At 38.3% G+C, this 22638-nt stretch overlaps 1 protein-coding gene across 8 annotated transcripts in view; it reads right to left on the bottom strand.

Moving 5' to 3' along the window:
- The window catches only part of GALNT13 (polypeptide N-acetylgalactosaminyltransferase 13), a 233083-nt gene that overhangs the window by 55916 nt on the left and 154529 nt on the right, over window positions 1-22638 (bottom strand). For all 8 annotated transcript variants that reach the window (XM_087881889.1, XM_087881887.1, XM_034425248.3 and 5 more), the window contains exon 8: window positions 6682-6862. In XM_087881889.1, the coding sequence (XP_087738015.1) occupies window positions 6682-6862 (181 nt within the window). The remainder of the gene's footprint in view (window positions 1-6681; window positions 6863-22638) is intronic.

Here is a 22638-nt window from a genome sequence, read left to right as displayed (position 1 = left end):
TGCGTCCTGTTTTCGGCCTCCTTGTGCCTCATTCTTGGCCTCCACATGCTCCATTTTTAGCCCGTTCCAGGCGGCGAGGATTGCCACCACCTATTCCCGCCACCTGGAACGGACCAAAAATGGGACGCGTGGAGACCAAAAATGGGGCGCGCAAAGGCGATGATAGGTGGCAGTGGTGATTGGCAGTGGCAATCCCCGCATCCTGGAACAGCTGATAGACAGTATTCCGAGAGGCCGATCCAACCACCAATCAGCTGCCCGTGCTAAATCAGGCTGTGCTGAAGCTGACCAGGCTGTTTACTGGGAGGCAAGTTGCTGGGAGGCAGAGGCCAGTGGGTAGGGAACGGCAGGTGGGCGGGGCTTCAGCAACATTCGCTATATAAGATGCACAGACATTTCCACCCCCCATGGGGGGGAGGAGTTTGTCTTATATACCAAAAAATACAGTACCTTATTTCAGATCCAAACATTACTATATTGTGTCTATTATTTTGATAAGTGTTTATTAATTTGACACTTATCATAGGTATTTTTCATTGTTTATGCTTCGTTTAAGGGGCACCTACAATGTTTCCTCAACCTCCGACCAGAATTGAGCCCAAAATTTCTGTTCCTAAGCAAAACAATTGTTAAGTGAGTTTTGCCCCATTTTACAACCTTTCTTGTCACAGTTGTTAAGAGAATCACTGCAGTTCTTAAGTTAGTAATACATTGTAAAGTCAATCTGGCTTCCCCATTGACTTTTCTTGTCAGAAGGTTGCAAAAGGTGATGACAGGATCCTGAGACACTGCAACCGTCATAAATACACGCCAGTGCCTGAATTTTGATCATGTGACTACTGGGATGCTGCAACGGTCACAAGTGTGGTCCTAAGTCACATTTTTCAGTGCCACTGTAACTTTGAACGATCCCTCAATGAATGGTCCTAAGTCTAGGACTACTTGTATTCAAAAATATAGAGCCGTGATGGTGAACCTATGGCACGCATGCCCAAACTGGCATGTGGAGCCATGTCGCCTGGCATGCATGGCGTCACCCGTTCCTCTTCTATGTTTCTGGAGTGCATGTGCGTGCGACGATCAGCTGGCCTTTTTGCATGCTGCAGTGCCAGAAACTAGAAGAGCTGGTCTTCCGTTTTCCTGCATCATTGTTGTGGGCGCATGCATGCCAGGAACCCAGAAGAGTAGCTGGTTGAACCCGGAAGTTCAGTAGCTGAAACTGGAAGTTCATTTTCAGGTGCACGCATGCATCCTGGGCTGCTCCTCTTCCAGGTTGTGGCCCAAGTGCACGCACACTCCCTTTTTGGCACTCGGTGCCAAAAAGATTCACCATCACTGATATAGAGGATAGTAATTCAGTTGTTGGTTCTAAAATCATGCCTTTCTTCCCCAGATTTAGGTCTTTCAATGCCCCGCAATGATTTACTCAAGCATGTCTCTGGAAGGGAGAGAATGTCACCAGAGACTTAACAGCCCTGAGCAAGATATATTAATATGTTAATAATTAATATTTTTAAAAAATAACTTTATCAAGAATTATGAATGAAAAGAATAAAAATAAATACCAAAAAACTACAGAGGAAAATAAAAAGTGTGAAAAAGGACAAAAAAGAAATAGAGGAAAAAGAGGAAAGAAAAAAGAAGAAACTTCCCCCTTCATCCCAGCAAGTACAGACAGCTTTAACAGCTTATCATCATCTCTAAATCTAATAATCTCTCTTCACCATGTAGCTCATCTCTCAAGTAAATGCACACACAAATAATCCAAATGCACACAAACACACTACATCAATTGCAGTATGGATCTTTGTTTCTGTTTGTAAATACTAAATTTGAGAGCGCAATTCAGCAACTATTTTAGAGGATGGGCAATTTCCTCCAGTTTTCCATTTTCCTGTCATACTCTGATTATTTTCTGCATCATTTTTTTTTAAAAAAAGCAACTCAAAAATATAGATAATATATTTCTGCAATATATACAATTTGTATGAATGTTTTCCAAGAAATGAATTATTTGAAAGCTATTTCTCTCATATAATGTAGTTTGTGCTTCTTAAGCTATGTATATATAGGCACTTTTGTAAATATTTTGGTGTTCCAAAGGAAAACTAAAAGTATTTTTGCACTAAATATCACATTCAATACTTGGATATGTAAACTGCAGTTCCAAATTAAAATTATATGGCATTAAAATTAATTATGTCCAAATTAAAATGTATGCTCCCTACCTTTACAATTGATTTCTGCATACAATTCCACTGGCTTTGAGTGTTTTAATAAAAGACTTGTTTATACAGAGACAGAAAATTCTATTTTTAAGAACAGGGATAGAATTGATAGTGCAATTCTATATATTCATTTCAAAATAAACTCCAATGTATCCAATGAGTTATAACATATGTTGAGCAAGCGCTAATATAATCAATTGCATTTTACTTGAGGGCAAGCCTACTTGATAAAATGGAATATAATTAATTGTAATAATTACCCTTCCTAAAAAAAAAAAGACCGTTCTCTCTACTAACCATAATTAAAAATGTAATCAAAATAGAAAATCGCCACAAAGCAATTATAGTGACTATAAACCTTTGCATTATGCAACATTCAGAGTTATTAGCTGACACCACTTTTTTGACGTAAAATTAATAGTAAGTTGAAAGATCAATTTACTACAAAAACTGATTTTTTTTAAAAAAAACAAAAAACCAAAAATGAAGCAAAGGTTCAAAGAAACGGTCAATGAACAGGACTAAATAGATTAAGAATCAAGATCCAAAGAGTCTTTACATTTTGACACTGGATGCAGAAAAGACAGGTATTTATAAAACTATAAATTAATGGCCTAATGACTTACCTAATTTTAACTGTGTTCCAAATCTGTTACCTGAAAACACGTGAATACATGCTACCTAATGGTGTGACCATAACAGCAAACAGTAAATCAAGAGATAAATGGGAAAAATAACCCAAACATTACGAAAGTCAAAGCATCAGGCCTCAGATGAGAAATGCCCAAAGTCTGATGTAAACATTTCCAAATCTTCCCAATGCATCCATGTCAGAAAATTTAATTGAATCCACCATCTTTTGGAAAGGCATTTTTGCCTCATTACAATGTTTTAGTCAGTTCTTTAGTCAGTTATTGTTTACAGAATCTTCATGTGACATTGACCATTATATCATGAACTGTCACCAGCAATATGCATCATGAAGCACCCAACATATTCTATTTGGTACCAACTCTCCCTTGTTATGTAAGTACTAAAGATGTTGGTACTACAAAACCAGATTTCAGGAAAACATCATTATTTTATTCTTGATCAAAAATACAAGTTCTCAATTCTGTTGTCTCTGATCAAGAAAAGAAAAACGCCATTTAAGTATAAAACTTGACTCCTATTAATTGTTTAACACCACACAAAGCCCAATGACAGTGTTAGAAGACCGCATCCTAAGTGAGTTTATGGTGGTGCATCGAAATTACACACTGTAATTCTGTAATTCTTTCACAAACTAGTTATTAAAGCATTTGTTGAGCTAATTATTCGCGGAAGAAACGTTTGGCAGAGTTGGAGAGTTGTGGAGAGTTAAGGGCATCAGTGGAAATAAGGCAAAGTGGGCAACACTATCCACACCCAAGGGTGGAGCCAGGATATTCCTTCTGTTTATTGATTCGGGATCTGGTTGCTACCCCCCCCCCTCTTGGTTAAGCTAATATTACAGCTTTCGGTCACTTCCTATTTCAAAATGGCAGGAAACCACAGCACAGGTCAACAACAATCTTAGCACTGATTTCAGCACTGCAATTATAGCAACTCTGGGGAATGGTTATTGAAAAGGCAGTGGGGCTGTCTTCAGTTCACCATTTCTTCCCTGAAAAAAATAATTTATTGTATTTTTAAATAAAGGTGATAAGTTACTAGAACTTATACTTGTGATGAAGGGGAAAGTTATTTCTTTATATATTTCTTTTCTTATTTTTTCTTTCTTTTCTGTTTTCTATTTCATTTTTGTACCTTCTTTTTTATCGTTGCATTAGTTTTCTTCTCATTATAGTTGTACTTTTTAATAAAATCACTATTATTATTTTTTTAAAAGAAAAGAAGGCAATGTATCACTATAGAGGACCCTAAAAGAGGCAAATTATCCAAATCCCATGCAGCCAGAGTTCAAGACTCGTAAAGAGAAGGAACCACTCACATGGATAACCTTCATCAGCACTTGGATGAAGCACATCTTTCTTCATCCTGCATGCTCCCTCACTGCACCCTCACTGACATATGACATCATCAACCATGGTATCCTGCTACAACAGGTAAGAATAGGTTCAACTATTTTACAGTGATTCCAATCATGCCTGACTGGGCAAGTGGACAATTCCAGTTACTAATCATAGGGTATGAGTGGTCAAGCCTTTGGTTGCTCCATTTTTTGAGTTTCCATTGGGCTTGGCCCTATAGAATTTACCATTCTATAAAAGCACTGGGAGAGGTTGGTCCAGTATGAGGGATTATTAGTATCTTTATGACACTCAAGTGCGTATCGCAATTTTGGCTTGAACTAGAGATGCTGCAAAGAATCTTCAATTTAATTTGGCGAGAGTTCTCTCTATAGATGAGGAACAATAAAAGTAACTGCTCAGAAGAAATGGTACATGTCTTTCTTGGTTCTTGGGTTCCGATAGCAATCTTGACAAACTCAAGCACCTATTAGCATCATTATAGATATACTCTGAGAATTGCAAAGGAGAATGTTTTTCAACTCTTTTTCTCCTGACCAAATTATCTAAATTTTACTGCCTCTTTGTCCTCTGGAATGTGGCCTCTCTATCCTGGGAATCCAGACTACGTTTTGCTACAGTTTAAGAAACAGGGAGTTGGATCTAAATGTCCAGATCTTGCCTCTCAACCACTTGATTCACTAGCTGATTGCAAAAACTCCCATTTCACAAACTTCTTGCAAGGAACAGCTGCCTGGAGGCCAAATAGGTTCATTCTCCTTCAATGTGGAGAATTCTTCAGGCTGCAAGGGTCTTGTCCGAGCCTCAGGTAATTGTGGTGCCGATTCCCATTGCAAGGGAGCCACTCAAGCCACCATTTCCCCACCGAAAGCAAAACAACCCCAAGTGGAAAAAAAAAATCTCAAGATGTAGAGGGGCAGTATCATTTTAAATGTGTTTCCATTTTCCACTCATATTCTAAAAGATTCAAAGGGGCCATCCTAATTTATTACAATAGATTTCTTTGATATACACGCCTTAGGTTTATGTGCTGGATTAAAATTAAAAAAGAAACAATTTATTCTTGCAAAAAATAAAGTACTAAAAGATTTTTTTTTTAAAGGACATATTCTAACCTTTAAGATGACTTTATCCTTTAGAACACGGGTGTCAAACTCGCGGCGTTCTGTTGCCATCATGTGACGTATTGCGACCCTTCATGGAGCTGGGGTGGACGTGGCCTGCGCGTGACACATCCGGCTCACGGGCCGCCAGTTTGACACCCCTGCTTTAGAAGGTTACTAAATCCATAATTTTTTTAAAAACGACCCTGATAAGCAACTTATAGAGCAGAACTGGATAGAAATGCCCCCATTTCTATGTCTGTTTCCCTATTGCTTAAGGCTATTTGAAGAAAAGGTTTTTATTTTTGGATTATTATTATTACTGCAACTATAAAACCAGAGCATCATAATTTTATCACATTCTGTGGAAGGGGTCTTTGGAATAAAAAGGTAGCTTTTGCACACTCCATGATCACTTCTGTATTACAACTGATCCCTAGATACACCTGCATAGGAGGACAACCTTCACTGTTTACAGGGCATTCCTATATGTGTTTTCTCAGAGCTAAATGTCAGTGTATTCGAGGGTGTTTATTGAGATATGCATGCATATAATTGCTGCCTAAAAGGATGCAATAGAATCCAAATAAAGTGTGTCAGTCTTGGAAACAAATGATTTAACCTGTGAAGTTCTTGATAAATTGTTTCCATCACCAGTGGGACACCTGTGCTTGCTGGGGATGTTAGTAACATATGGAAGATCACAAATCTCTCATTTCTGCCTTACAGTCATGAACCATTTCATTTGAAGAAAGAGATTTTTTCCTTTTTATAATAAGCCATCTTTCCCATAGTGCTCCTTCTCTGCGGTTTTATTTGAAACTTGACCGAATAAGCCCTAAACATTATGTACCTGGAAAATATATGAATATATATGAAACCCAATCGCAGAGGCCAAGAGAGAACAGGAAGAACTTTGTACTTTCCATCAACTCCCCTACTCTTAAATTTTAAGCCCTGCTGTTTGCCTTTCTTCTTTTCGTTTTATTTTTTGAAAGCTCAGAGTTAAATATGTATTTTGGATATTATGAAGTATGCTGATCAGCATGGCACTTTTTTTTTCAGTTTTTCCTTATTATAAATTAAATGTTATGGCAATACTATAAAAGACATCGTACCACTTAAATGAATTCCATCATAATCATTTGGATTGATTGTAACTGACAAAGCAATAAAAATTGAATCACAGTACCAATAATGCTGCATGGGATACATACACATACACACATCCCTACATATATACATCCCTACATATATATGCATATGTATTGTATGTGGATTTGTGTGTGGGTGTGCTTGTGTACTTTTTTACAAAACTATAATGAAATATTTTCTTACCTGGAGATATTATGTAGAAAAAATCTTTAAATTCATCCATCCACACTTCTGCAAGTCTTCTATTATTTTTGTTAATTACATGACCAGTGCCACCAGGAAATGTATAAGGAGTAGCTTTTCGAAAAACATGACCAACATGTGAACACGTTACAATCTCCAGGGAGCCTCCACACTGCCATATCTGAAATTTCAAAAGTGTATCAAAATCAGCTTCATTTTCAAGCATCTAATTAAATCTTAGCTGCTGCATTAAACTGGAAGGGCCACAACTGCAGCAATTAGTAAACTAATGTTAGCAATTAGCAAAGCTATCCAAAGCTATCCATCTGAGTCAGGTATTCTGCAATGCACAGACGTTCAACGCATCTCTTTTTGATTCATAACCATAACTGTATCTTTTCCAAGCTGTTCAAAATAAAAGCATGCAGAGTCACACAGGGATAACTTTTGAAGCAGCTTCCCTAATCTTGCAAAAGATCCTGCTGCTTTAATGTCTCAAAAAAAATAAATAAATCCATTTTTGGAACATTGAGGTGCACCAGCTACATAGTTGTCCACAGGGACCAACGGGGACATCCATCATGTTATCCATATAATCATCAAAGGAGGAACAACAGAAAATGGTATTAAGATTGCTCTACGGATGTGAAAATTGGACTCTGAAGAAGCATGATAGGAAGAGTATTGATATTTTAGAACCTTGTTGTTGGAGAGAATGCCTAAGAATACCACTGATGAACTGATGGATCATTGAACAAATTAATTCAAAGTTCTCAATCGAAGCACAAATAACCAGGCTCAAATTATCCTACTTCAGACACATTATGTGAAGGCCCAACTCTCTGGAGAAAGCTCTAATGTTAGGAAAAGGAAGAGAAGGACCAGCAACATTCAATCAACCAATGGAACAGCTTGGCTTTGGAAGTTGTGGGAGCTTCATCACTGGAGGCTTTAAAGAAGAGATTGGACTGCCATTTGTCAGAAATGGTGTAGGGCAGGGGTGCCCAAACTTTTTGCAAGGAGGACCAGATTTGGTGAGGTGAAAATGTGTGGGGGCTGACCATTCAGCCTGACATTCTTTGAACCATTAACATTAAATGCAAATGAACTATTTTATGAAAGACTAAACAAATAACTTAACTGCACTAATGTGAAGGGTGATACTGAGATCTCGAATGCATTATATAGGCCAGGTCTGGCTCAAAACAATGGTTTTGATGCGCAAGATGTCACACAGGTGAAAGTCACTTAGTCTCGTCCTCACGCCATTCTTGTTAATATTCATAACTGAGAATGTCTTCTCGCACAAGTATGTCAAACCAAACAAGCTTAGCATTTTCTTAGCAAATGTTTGAATCTCTTGGAACCTGTCTTTATCTAGCTGCAGGGGTGAAATGCTCCTGGTTCCGACCGGATCACCCGATCTGGTAGCGATGGCAGCGGGTTGTTCGGAGAACCAGTAGCAAAAATCCCTGCCCCACCCCCATGCCCAGCTGAGCCACGCGATCATCAGAGGCTTTTGTTTTTATTTTTAAAAGCATTTTTTCTACAACCTCTTCAGCCGAAAAAATGCTTTTAAAAGTAAAAAAAAAAAAAAAGCCTCTGATGATCGCGCGACTCAGCTGGGATCATCAGAGGCTTTTAAAAGCATTTTTTCTACAACCTCTTCAGCCAAAGAGGTTGTAGAAAAAATGTTTTTAAAAGAAAAAAAGGCCTCTGACAATCAGGCAACTCAGCTGGGATAGTCAGAGGCTTTTAAAAGCATTTCAGCCAAAGAGGTTGTAGAAAAAATGGTTTTAAAAATAATAAAAAAAAATGTTGGCCATGCCCACCCAGTCACATTACCCCACCACCACCAAGCCATGCCCACAGGACCGGTAATAACAAATTTTACATTTCACCACTGTCCAGCTGGCAGTAAAAGTTGACAAGAGGGAGCTGTTGGTGCCGACTGCGACACTCGGAGTCACACTGCAGCTCAATGAGGTCCAGCTGCAGGTGGTCTGGAGCGTCATCTGGGTCCATAGAGAAAGGAGAGGAAAAAAGCGTGATCTCCTTTTCAATAGCTGCAAAATCCCGAAAGCGCTGTTGAAACTCCTCAGCCAGAGATGAGATGTCTGCTTCGTACCTCCTTATTTGCGCACTCATATTGTTCTGTGGAAAACTGGTCATTATTTCCTGCAGCGATGGGAAATGTGTGGTATTGGGCTGCGTTTGTATCAGGTGCCTTTGGAAAAGTAGCAGCTTGGTCCCAAAGACTTTGATATGTGAATACAGTTGGCTTACCACTGCATTTTGGCCCTGAAGGCTCGTGTTCAGCATGTTCAGATGTTGTGTTATATCAACTAAAAATCCAAAATCAGCCAGCCGAACAGGATCAGATAGCTCGGGCATCGGTTGTCCCTTTTTTGCCAAAAATTGTCCGATTTCCTCCCTAAGAGAGTAGAAGCGCTGCAGTGCAGACCCCCGACTGAACCATCTTATGGTTAGATGGTTGTGATACACAACATCTTAGATGTTGTGATACACAACATCTCCATTTTCAGCCTGGATGTCGAGTAGAAACTGGTGGTGGCACAGGGCTTTGGAGCGAATATAATTAATAGCCTTCATCACCAGTTTCATAACATGAACGTATTTCAGATGTTTGGCACAGAGAACTTGTTGGTGAATAATACAGCGGAGTTTTATAGCTTTGCCTCCTTCTTCGCTGACTTTGTTACAGATTAGTTGATAATCTACTTCGTGCACCAGCCATGGCAGCTGCGCCATCCATAATAATCCCAGTGACTTTATTCCACAGTAGTTTCATGTCATCTACAGTGGAACAAACCGAAACAAATAAATTCCTCTTTTTTGGTCCTTAAGCCTCTGGAGGTCAAGTAGCTCTTCACTCACGTTCATGTCATTGTCCATTCCTCTCAAAAAAAATCAATAACTGAGCGGTGTCAGATGCATCCGTGCTTTCGTCGCAGGCTAACAAAAAAAAGTCACATTCCACTTCTTTTGCCTCTAACTGTCTCTTAATATCAGATGAAACGTCTTCAATTCTCTGTACCACAAACATTGGCAAACTCTTGCTTCTTCTCAGGACAAATTTTCTCCACCATTTTCATCACACAGTCTTTAATAAATTCACCCTCAGTAAAAAGGTTTGCAGTGCTTGGCAATCAGCGTTGCCACCTCGTAGCTCGCTATTGTGGCATCTTCATTTGACTCACTGGCTCTTGTGAAAAAGCGCTGTGCCATTAAAGCAGCTTCCAGTTCCTTCCATTTTTCACCGCGTTCATTCCCAGTTAGCTTGTTGTAGTTAGCATGTTTCGTCTGATAGTGCCTCTTGATATTGAATTCCTTGAAAACAGCCAGAGTCTCTTGGCAAATTAGGGAGACAGTTTTTTTCATATTTCAGTGAAAAAAATACTCCAATTTCCACTTGTCCTGGAAACGGCAGCCCTCACTCTCAACTTTCTTTTTTTTTTTAGTTACAGTCGCCATTTTAGAAATGGGCACACAAGCTCACAAGGGTCACGCAGCGAGAGTGCTGACTCAGGTCTACTGACATCTTCTAGTGAAAAATATGGCTGAGATGCTCTGCAGAGCAGGGTGGCTGTGGAGCAGGAGGCAGCAGGGGACAGCTGCAGGAACTGCTGCACGGTGAAGGGAAAAACACTGGCTGGCGGGGATGAGTGACAGGCTGAGCCAGCGGAGAGAAGAGGCTGTGGGCCGCTTGAAATTTGAACACGGGCCACAATTGGCTCCCGGGCCGGACTTTGGACATGCCTGATGTAGGGTCTCCTGCTTGGACGGGGTGTGTGTGTTGGAAAAGATGACCTACAAGCAGTGGTGAAATCCAAATTTTTTTACTACTGGATCTGTGGGCGTGGCAGGGGAAGGATACTGCAAAATCTCCAATCCCACTCCACTCCAGGGGAAGGATACTGCAAAATCTCCATTCCCACCCCACTCCAAGGAAAGGATATTGCAAAATTCCATTCCCACTCCACTCCAGAGGAAGGATACTGCAAAATCTCTATTCCCACCCCACTCTGGGGCCAACCAGAGGTGACATTTGCTGGTTCTCCGAACTACTCAAAGTTTCCACTACCGGTTCTCTAGAACATGTCAGAACCTGCTGGATTTCACCCCTGCCTACAAGGTGCCTTCCAACTCTGTTAATCTGTTAAAGTAGATGGACTCAGTTACAGTAGCTATGGGTACACTGCTGGAAGGCTTAAAGATTCAGGTTGGGAACATCCTCCTTCAGAAAACCTATGTGGTTCCTAAGAATCAGTGATAACTTGATGACAGAATAATAATAATAATAAAAAGTAACAATCTTGAAACCTGGCTATACTTTCCCCTTCCCTCCTCCTTATACCTTGTCTGAGTTTCTTCCTAATATTCTTTGTTTACCAAGTTCAAAGCTTGTTTATATGTATGTTGTTGAAACTGTGTCTGCAGAGTTTCTCCAAGGTTATCTCTGTGCCTCTCCACAAAATGATGCAGTTCATATTTCCAGTGCTGAATCTCTAAAAGTTTATCAGTAATGTAATGCATTAAAGGAGAAACAGGAAAGATTTCTTATTTATTTACATAGCATGTCATTAGCCATTAGACAACTCTGCTCTCCTTATCTTCCCTGCCCATTCCTTCTGCAGGAAGGTACACAAGAATTATCACTGAAGTCTACTGAAGTCCTCCTCCTGACCACTGCCACCAATAGCCTGTGTGTGTGTGTGTGACAACAGAGGAGGAAGACTGCCAGAATCCCATTCAGCTAGACTTTCCCTCCCTCTCTCCCTCCCTCCCCAGCCATGGCCAACAAACACTTTCTGGGAAGGAGCTACAAATTTGTTTCACCAACATTTTTCTTGCATTTTTATTTACAATTCTTTCCATTCATTACCCTCTGTTTTGGGATGGTTGTTATGCAGCATTTGAATAACCGCAATGAACAAATAGGCCTTTAATAGTGATCTGATTTTGCCTCAGGCAACTTCATCTTAATAAATACATTGTCACATTTACATCCCATTAATACCAGAAAATCATAAAATTAAACGCCACTGCAGAAAATACTGGTCTTATACTTGACTCATAGAAAATATGTTATCTGATCAAATGTTATGGAGATTCTTTTAAAAAATTGTAGAAGGCGTAAGCGAATGGTTTGGGCCATTGTATAATGGTATTTTTGCAATCAAAACAGAACTGGATGGCTTTGCTTGGAATATAATAAGAAACTTTCGCTTCCCCCTGCTCCGTTTTCCCCTTGTTATCAATTATCAAAAATACATCTCATCCAATCTTCCCCCACACAATTTATTAGGCAATGATGAAGTTGCCTATTTCTTTCTGGATGATGGCATAAACCTTTACTTCCATCACTAACATGTCCCAGCTTCTTTCATCCGATATCAAGAGATTTTGGCTTGGTCCAATGATGTTCAATTTCAAAACAACCCAGTGCCAATTAAAACGAATGAAGCTGGCTTAGAGCAGCTAAATAAAATGATACCTATAAACTTCAGAAATAGGTAAGGTGAATATCAGTGATGGAGGTTGATGGATGTGGCACTCAAGAAAAGAAGGATGGGAAAACAAGGCAGGTTTTGAGATAGTACCAAAGGTAAAATATCTAGGAGTTCAGGTTGCAGAATCAAATATGAAACTGTTTCAAAATAATTATGAGGTGTTGTGGCGAGAAGTACAGAAAGATATGGAGACTTGGAAAAAACTGCAGCTGTCTTTACTTGGAAGAATAGCAGCAGTTAAGATGAACATTTTGCCAAGATTTCTTTTTTTGTTTCAAATGATTCCGGTGCTTAAAAGTGATAAACAATTGAAAGAATGGCAAAGTGGACTGAATAAGTTTGTCTGGAACGAGAAAAAACCGAGAGTGAAACTGAAAATTATGCAAGATGTTCCAGAAAGGGGAGGTCTTAAACTTCCAAACCTACAATTATATTATGAAGCAGCAGCTTTGACCCAAGCAAGTGATTGGTTTGGAAGGAAAAAGACTGGAATATTGAATATAGAAAGCTTTGATCTTGAATTTGGCTGGCATGCTTACTTATTTTATGAGAACAAAGTGGATAAAGTATTTAAAAGCCACATACTTAGAGATTCTCTGATGAGAGTTTGGAAGAAGCACCGACTCAAATGGGATTACAAAATACCGCTATGGCTGGATCTTGGTCATATCATGTGGAATACAAATATAATGTCACTCGGGGGTGGGGGTTATATAAAGAAGTTCTTTTTGCAGGTGCGGGCAGATGGCAACTGAAGACTTTAGAAACGCTGTTGGAAGAAGGGATTAATTTAACTTGGTTGCAGTATAATCAACTTCAATTGAGATGGAAAGAGGATCAAAAAATTGGTATAATGATGCATGAGGAAGAATTGGTTAGACATATAAAAGAGAAAGGTCCAATGCATATTAAAAGGCTTTATAATGTTTTGCTAGAAAGGGATTCAGAAACTGAATTGGTTAAAGACTGCATGATTAAGTGGGCACAAAATTTTGCAGAACCAGTGATGTTGGAAACATGGGAAAAAATATGGGTTCAAAATGTTAAATTTACACAGTCGCAGAATTTGAGGGAAAATTTTTATAAAATGTTTTATAGATGGCATTTAGATCCTAAGAAATTGTCGTGCATGTACCCTAATGTTCAACCAAAATGCTGGAGATGTGATTGCTTAGATGCTACATATTATCATGTGTGGTGGACTTGTAAGAAAGTGAAGGCTTTTTGGATAAAAATTTGGTGGGTTATGCAGAATGTTTTGAAGAAAAAAATTCATTTTCTCTACAATTGTTTTTATTGGATATAGTTAAGGGTTTTACATTGGGTGAAACAAAGTTGATATTGTATATGATAACAGCAGCGAGATTACTGATAGGTCAATATTGGAAAAATGAAGCTATGCCCACTATTGAGGAATGGACTTTGAAGATGGCCAGCTTTGGAGAGATGGCGAAGATTTCAGCATATTTAAAAGATCGCTCACAAGAGACTTATGAATGGGAATGGAAAAAGTGGATAGATTATGTGCAGAATAAATATCAAACTAGGAAATATCAGATAGCTTTTAACTGAAAGTATTATATAAAGATAGAAATATTTGAATTTTGTGAAGATGTAAAAAATATACAGGGGGTGGAGGGGTTCAAGTTTTATAAAAAGGGGATTTTGATTTGGATTATATTCTGTGGAAGTCCGGGGGGGAGGGGTGGGTCGGGGGGGGGGTTAGGGAGGGTTAGGGAGGGCTGGGGGGGGAATTGGGGAGAAAATGTAATTGTAAAACTTTTTCAATAAAAAAAAAAAGAAAAGAAGGATGGTACAAGGCAGCTAGTGGATATTCTTCATATTAAGCAATTGATTCAGAAGCAGGGAAGGTGCTTTCAAAGGGATGTCGGCTAATAGTCCTCTCCATAGCTGTGTGATTCCCCTGGAGAATTATATTTGAAATAAGGAGACACTCCAGCTCAAAGCAGCTTGTTGCACCATTAGCATCTCCTTCAAACACACCTTTTCCTATAATTGCACTGCTCCTGTAAGGGCTGAAGGAAAAAAAAACATTCCTTTTTTAAGAAAGTGACAACAAAACAGACATACATGCCCTCCTTTTCTGCTTCAGATCCAAAGTGTGTCATATATCTAATGATAACAATATATAAGAAGGCATGAATAAATCCAACCAAAAAGGTGATTTCAAAATACGAGTTTTATAGCTGAATTGGGTCAAAACTGGGAGGCAGACAATTTTGGCCATGTTGATATCATACAAAAGGGCAAGATGGCCAATTCAACTGTACTTATATTTGTACTGAAGGGCAGCATATAGTTAAGGATCTATTTTAAACAAAACGTTTATCTGTTAAAGCATTTGACATTCCAATGGAAGACTGCTACAGTGTTAAGAAAAGAGTTGAACATCAAAAGATGATTGGTATTAATGGAAATGTTGCTATAGCAACTGATTGCAGACTTTACTTAATTAGAGTGAAAGCAATTAAACAAAAGTTAATTAGTATACCAAGAGAAGTAGTTGGGTTTGGCCATAATAGTATCAAAACACATTTCCTATTTCACAGATAAAGTACAAGCAACCATGTCAACAGGGAAAGTGAACATGATTAGTTTTGGGGGTACCAGAGGAAATTGGGGTGTGTGGGTAAGTTTTTGGGGTGGGTAAGTTTTTGATCATAGTCTCTCCTATCAGAAGGGCTATATGTAATTCTGAAGTTATAAACAAAAATCACTGGATATTATCATGAATAAACTAGTGGTACTCATATATTCTTATGATTAAAGAATAAATGTTGGGAAATGGCTAGCACAGCTAATTATGAACAAGATTTTGAGCTGATTGCACTTTTGATATATATCACCTACAATGACATCATTGCAAGCCCTACTTCAGTCCTCTCTCCTGAATATTAAGGAAGAGAGAATTTTCAGAAGATTAGTTTCAACATGGAAGTTCATCAGAATATGCCTAGTAACTTACACTCTGAGTTACTGGAGATTTATTCGGGACAATTGATTTATTGCATTCTTGGGTTCTCTGCTGTATTATGCTTGGCTTGGTTTACAGGGTTGCTTGTTAAATTATTTTATCTTACTTATATTTCATTTGCCAGGCAAAGCTGTGCTTTGTTATTTTGTCTGATGCCTTATATTTTCCTGTGATTGCTTTGACATTTTCATGACTTGTCTGGAAGAATAAGAAATGTTGGGAGGTGATGCTGGTTTGCAGGCTACTGCTTGAAAAGCTACAGCATAATAGCAATATTTCTATATAACAGCAATGATTTTGTTATAATTTATCTGTTAATGAAATTTATGTGACTGCCTATCTAGGAAAAAAAAAACCCATAAAATAAAATAAAAACAAAGAATTCCTTTAAAGCAAATAATCAACTAAAACTACATTGGGGCTCAATATAACCACAAAACCAGTGATCTCACACATTCATGCCAGAGAACCTCTGCTAACATCCCAACCTCAAGGCCTGGGGGGGAATTCATGGCCTTGTGAAAGACCAATAGAGTGCAGGCTGCCTGTATTACAGGTAGTTCTCAATCATGAGTTTAGTGACCATTTGAAGTTACAACGGCACTGAAAAAAGTGACTTATGACTTTTGAACACATGACCATTGCAGCATTCCCGTGATCACGTGATCAAAATTCAGACACTTGGCAATTGGTTCCTATTTATGACAGTTGCAGTGTCCCAAGGTCATGTGATCAGCTTTTGTGACCTTCTGACAAGCAAAGTCAATGGGGAAGCCAGATTCATTTAACAATTGTGTTACTAACTTAACAATTACAGTGATTCACTTAACAACTGTGTCAAGAAAGATCATAAAATGGGACAAAATTCATTTAACAAGTGTCTTGCTTAGCAACAGAAATTCTGGGCTTAATTGTGGTCGTAAGTTGAGGACTACCTGTATTGTTGTTATAATTGACAACCTTTTTCTGATTGGTGAGCCTAATTTTCTATAGGTTTAGAACATGCATTTCAAGTAGGGGTACCTGATCACTGCCCTGATACAAAGTAATCCCTGGTGGTGGGGATGTCAATCATCTTAGCCATTTTCAGGATTAGAATAAGGCTGCCTACTAAGTGCAGTTTGTCACTGTTAAAATTAGCTTGGCTGGAAACTGAAAAAATAGAAGGAATACAGTAGTCCTCAATTTATGACTACAATTGAGCCCAGAATTTATGTTGCTAAGTGAGAAATTTGTTAAATGAGTTTCATCCCATTTTATAACCTTTCTTGACACCGTTGTTAAGTGAATCTCTGCACTTGTTAAGTTAGTAACATGGTTGTTAAGTGAATCTGGCTTCCCCATTGACTTTGCTTGTCAGAAGATTGTAAAAGGTGATCACATGATCCTGGGACATTGCAACTGCCATAAATGTGTCAGTTGTCAAGCATCCGAATGTACCGTAAATCATGTGACCACGGGGATGCTGCAACAGTCATAAATGTGAAAAATAATCATAAGTCACTTTTTCAGTGCCATTGTAACTTCTAATGGTCACTAAACAAATTGTTGTAAATTGAGGACTATTTGTCCTAGAATATTGGCCAAGAATGCTGTCTTGGATATGAACTGCCCAGGACAGTCTATGGACACTGAGTTATGTGAAATTTGTGCCATATCCGTAATTTCATGCTCATACCTCTGACAACTCAGTGTCCTTCAGACTCAACATGAACCTCCCTTGAAGTAAAAATGTTGCATCTCAGAATTTAATTATTGATTGTGAAGAAGATAAACAATCATTAGCATGATGTTGTTTCTTTTGGTTTGGGAAAGGAAGTATGGTTGCACTATGAAAATACCGTACTATATGAGACCATTATATAATACAACAGTTACAGCACATAATCATCAAGCAATAAGGAATTATTCCTTTTTCATCCCAGCTGTTTTTTTTTTTTTTAAAGAATTCTCACATTTATTCATAGTAATTATATATCTTCTCTCACAGCAGTGGTCCTAATTTCATAAGCACATCAGAAAAACATTTTCCAGAATGATTTATAATGCAATATTATTTAAGATTTTCCCTGTGCTTTTTTCTTACAAAATGATAGTCTTCAAAAGTAGACGACCTTCCAAAATATGAAAATATATTAAAATGCCGAACGCTGAAGCAGAAACAAGTAAAAACAAAATTCCAAAGCCACCGTACATTTTAAGTGACACCAAAGCCAAATGGTTAGTAAAATACATTTGCAACGTTTCCATTCCAGCTCCCTCAAGGCTTTATACTTCCACCTCTGATGCAAAGTCAATCAATCGGTATTACATGGATTCATGATGACGGTGACATGCTGTTCATGACTCTGTACAAGAGATAGCTCAATGTCAACGAGTAGAAGAAAAAGCTGGTTGTTTTTTTTTTCTGGAAGGCCAGCTCGTAAATTCATCCCAAAATATTTCCACATTTACAGAAATGGCCATAAAAGCATTAGTTCATGTCTCAGCTAAATATCCGTGTATTCTTTCATGCTCAAATGTGTTTTAATCCTGGGTGGTTGTTGTTTTTGTTTTTTTAAAAAAAACAGTTGGATTTCCAAACAGACTTAATAGTCCACTACAGGTAGTCCTTGACTTACAACGGTTCACTTAGTGACGGCTCAAAGTTACAATGGCACTGAAAAATGTGACTTATGACCATTTTTCACACTTACGACCATTGCTGCATCCCCATGGTCATGTGATTTATATTTGGGTGCTTGACAGCTGGCTCATATTTATGACAGTTGTAGTGATCCCTTTTTGCAACTTTCTGACAAGCAAAGTCAATGGGGAAGTTATATTCACTTAACAACTGTGTCATTAATTTAACAACTGCATTTCCCTTAACAACAGTGGCAAGAAAAGTCGTAAAATGGGGCAAAACTCACTTAACAAATGTCTCACTTAGCAACATATATTTGGGCTCCAATGTGGTTATTAAGTCGAGGACTACTTGAACTCTCAAAATAAAATAAACGTAACCATTTCTGCCTTGGGTTTAATGTTTTTTAAGTTTTTTTAAAAAACCACTTCATGGCTGTAGTAAAAGACCTGCATTATATGCTGCAATTCAGTGGTGAAATTCAACTTTTTTTACTACTGGTTCTGTGGTCGTGGCTTGGTGGGCGTGGTGTGGCTTGGTGGGCATGGCTTGGTAGGTGTGGCAGAGGAAGGATACTGCAAAATCTCCATTCCCTCCCCACTCCTGGGGGAAGGATACTGCAAAATCTCCATTCCCACCCCACTCTGGGGCCAGCCAGAGGTGGTATTTGCCGGTTCTCTGAACTACTCAAAATTTCCGCTACCGGTTCTCCAGAACCTGCTGGATTTCACCCCTGCTGCAGTTCATTCTTCATCATCTTTGCCTTTACAAGTAGTCCTCATTTGTGACTACTTTGTTTAGTGACCATTCATAGTTACAATGATGATAAATAGTAACTTTGCAACCAATCCTCGTATTTACAACTTTCCCAGGTCTGTAAAGCACAGGAAAAGTGAAGTAAGATCACAAGCACAATCATGGTTTCATGATTTAGGAAGCACTTTGCTTAACCACAAGCTGCCAGTCCCAATTACAGTCGCCAAACAAGGACCCTTTGTAATGTTCTATGTAATGTATGTGATATTATGATAGGTTCAGCTTCTATAACTTCCCCACAATACACCATTTCCAAAAGATAATAATGTTGTGATTGAAATACGCTGAGAATAATCCAACCCTGAAGAAGTAGAAATGGCTTCCAGCTTGAAAGTCAGTTTTAGTGGTTTGATCTAACTGCATTCCCGTTGCCAAGAAAGAAACTTTCAAATATTATAGTTGGTATATGAACCGCTACAACATTGAAATGCATCTTGTCAGTCACAGTTGGGCTGATGGAATATATAATAAAAACAGTTTTTTGCTTCATTTTTTGCAGATGTCTTAAGATGTATAATGCTCTGGAAGATAAACTCAATTTCTTTTTATTCCTAGTTTCTGACACTAAGCTTCTAAAATCAGCACTTTGCTTCCCTGGGTCTTCATCAATGCTGCTTATTCTCAGTATCATCCCTCCCCTCCCCCCCCCCAGAACTGTCTACATAATGTGTGCTTTTTTGATTTGAGCCGTTCATTCCATTATTATTTTTCTTAAAGAGCAGATACGCAGAGAAAGCTGGGAGGGAAGCAGGCTCCCTCTCTAGGCAATTTATTACTTAAGATTTCTTAGGCAATAAGAGCCCAGCAAGGTTGCAGATCTTCTAGACTATTAATGGCTCACTTGGTAACAGTTTCTCAAAGCAAAAAGCAAAAGCGATAAGCTGTGGTATGTAGTTGGTATCATTTATCCCACAAACCATGTACTTACAATGCCACTGGCTTTTTCAGTTTGCTCGCACTTCCCCCCCCCCAAATTAAGACTATAAATATCTATAGAGTTCCAACTTCTAAAAATATTTCAATTTGCTCTTGCAAATTATACTCCAATTACAATATTCTAATGCTTAAAATGGTACTTGGAGTATATCTACGTCTCCCTGTTTCCTAAATTCTCCTGAATATAAGCTGGAAGCAACATGCCTTGATATTTATTTTTTTAAAAAAAAATGTTAAGCATTTATTAGAAGCTCTAGTATGGCTAACGAAGCATAGGACATTTCCAGATGAAGATGACTAAAATTAAAAATGTAAATAAGAAAATCCCTACCTCTTCCTGTCATCCCTATTATCTTCTCTGTTTACACTGAGACTTGGGAATGGGTCAGGGTTCAAATTCATCGTCAACCCACTGAATGACTTTGGACTAGTTACTCTCTCTCAGCTCAACCTATTTTTAGGTTTTTAAACCTAAAAATTGGAAAGGATTTTTTGTTGTAGATCAAAATCAGAGGAAGGAATAGTATACATGCCTCCTTGAGTTTCTGGAGGAAGGCTAAGATATACATCAGACATATACATATTAATGAACACTACAGTGAGCTCAGATGTTATGGAAAATACAGGCAGTCCTCAATTTATGACTACCGTTGAGCCCAAAATTTATTTTGCTATTTTGCCCCATTTTATGACTTTTCTTGCCACATTTGTTAAGTGACTCACTGCAGTTCTTAAATTAGTAACATGGTTGTTAAGTGCCTCTGGCTTCCCCATTGACTTTGCTTGTGCATGACTCCAGGACACTGCAACCATCATAAATGTGAGTTAATTGTCAAGCATCTGAATGTAAATCACGTGGCCATGGGAATGCTGCAATGGTCATAAGTGTGAAAAATAGTCATAAGTCACTGTTTCGGTGCCATTGTAATTTTGTAAGTCGAGGACTACCTGTATACAACCCCTAAAAGGGCTTTTGACTTCCATGTGAATGATAGAGCAGAGAATTTCTACAATCTTCTGTAGAGAGAGTTTTTAAAAAAATGTCTGATATGAATATTAGATTAGTAAGGATATAATAAGGCGGACTTAAGAGTCAAGCCACTTCAGCTCCTGGAAATGGAAAGCTCAGTTGTCTGCTTTTGTGTGATTTGGGCAGTCGTTAAGCAATTTACTTTACATACCTTCATGCAGAAATATGATTATGATTTGATTCAAAGCTGTGCCATGCTAAATTACCTCTGGAGTCTTTTAATGCTATTCTTTCCTGTTCTATCATGTAATAGGTGCATTTTAGTAAAAAAGACAGACTTTTTTTTTTTACCTCAGATAATCATTAAAGGGAAGAAGGGAAGTCAAATGGGAGAAAAAATCCAAGTGTGTTTGGTCAATTCTTTAAAAAATTGAATAATGGTGTAGCTAAAGAAGTCCAAAATATTTTTTTTAAATACAGAGCAATAGCTTGTATCTCACAATAATACTGTTATTGTTATAACAATAATATATTGTTATATTGCAGGATCATACTGTCAAGCAGTTAAATCATAGAAATAATATAATTTTTACATCAATATTATATGCATGTTAAATGTATAAGACATATAAGTTTGTAAGAAGATTCCTTAGCCAAAATGCTATCTACTACAGCTTCCTGTTCCTCCAGGAGCAACCAGAAATCTCTTGAGAAGCCCAAAATTAGGATACGTGCAATATCAACCAAATATAAAACAGCTGCTAATCAGGAGCAAGTTAAATACATATAATCAGAGTGAGTGGAAAGTATCCCTAGGCTTTATCAGCCACAGCTTATAGAATTTGGGGTTGTACTGGGCAATGAATGAACTCTCTAACTGTTGCTTGAGTGGCCACCCCTTATGGAGGGTGGGATAATGCTGGGAGTGTAAAGAGAAGCAGGCTTTTTTAGTATGGATATTAAGATAGGCTAGTTTTTTTTTAATTAGCATGTATGGTATGCTTGCAAAAATAATTATTCCCTTGAATGTCTGTGTCAAAGATCCTTATGAAAGATAGAGGAAACCTCTGATGAACAGGGCAAATATGGCCTATGTATGTCTCACCTGGCCAGGCAACTCCTCCTTCTCAAGCTGTGCCTCTCTATTGAAATTTCAAAACCCAAGTCCCCCAAACAGTAATTAAAGACTTTTATCTCCATTTACAGATAAGAAACCCAGTATTCCAAAATGCCTCCTGAGTGCTCACAACTCAAACAGAAAGGGTTTCAGAGAACTTCTGTAGGATGAACAGACCAATCGTCCTATACCCCTCCTGCTCACAGAAAAAGACATTTCTTCCATGAGAAGAAAAAGGTTTGCAGGTGATTGCGATCACTCATTTTCTCAAGTCTTTTTTTTTTTTTTTAATTTCCCCCTGCTTATATGCTCGTTCAGGTAGAAACTCTTAAGTAGCTAAAAATTTCCCAATATAGCAATTAGGTTTAAACAGTTCAAATTAAATAAAACCCAATACACTTGGCACCCTCTAATCCATTTTAGAAACAGCTAGATTCATATTCCTATTTTATTCCCAAACGATACATAGAAGAGTCAAGTCTTTATTATCTTCTGAAGTACTTTTAATTCCAGAGGCAGAGGAGGAGGGGCCATGATAGAAAAAGCTCCCCTCTCATTGACACTCCTGAGAAGCAGAGGCACACCTGAGCAGGCAACCTGATAGATAACGTGATCCAAAGCCATAAAGGTCATTATAGATCATAATCAGCACCTCGAATTGTATCCAGAAGCTTATCAGTAACCAACACAACTCCTACAATAGTAAACACATGGATACCGTGTTTCCCCAAAAATAAGCCCTCCCCTGAAAATAAGTCCTCCCCTGAAAATAAGCCCTCCCCAAAAATACTTAAACGCATGCGCAGCTGGTCCCCGCCATTTCCTCTGGTTAGGGTTAGGGAGACAGAGCTGTAAATCAGGTAAGATGGCAAGAGGAGCCCCATCTTGTTCCACATGCCCCAAAATAATAAGAGCTCCCCAAAAATAAGGCCAAACACTTATTTCAGGGTTCAAAAAAATATA

This window comes from Pantherophis guttatus, chromosome 1, assembly GCF_059756535.1.
Source record: "Pantherophis guttatus breed Tessera chromosome 1, ASM5975653v1, whole genome shotgun sequence".
Classification (NCBI taxonomy): domain Eukaryota; kingdom Metazoa; phylum Chordata; class Lepidosauria; order Squamata; family Colubridae; genus Pantherophis; species Pantherophis guttatus.
The sequence above is the reverse complement of the archived record's forward strand: the minus strand, read 5'-3'. Positions and strand labels throughout refer to the sequence as shown.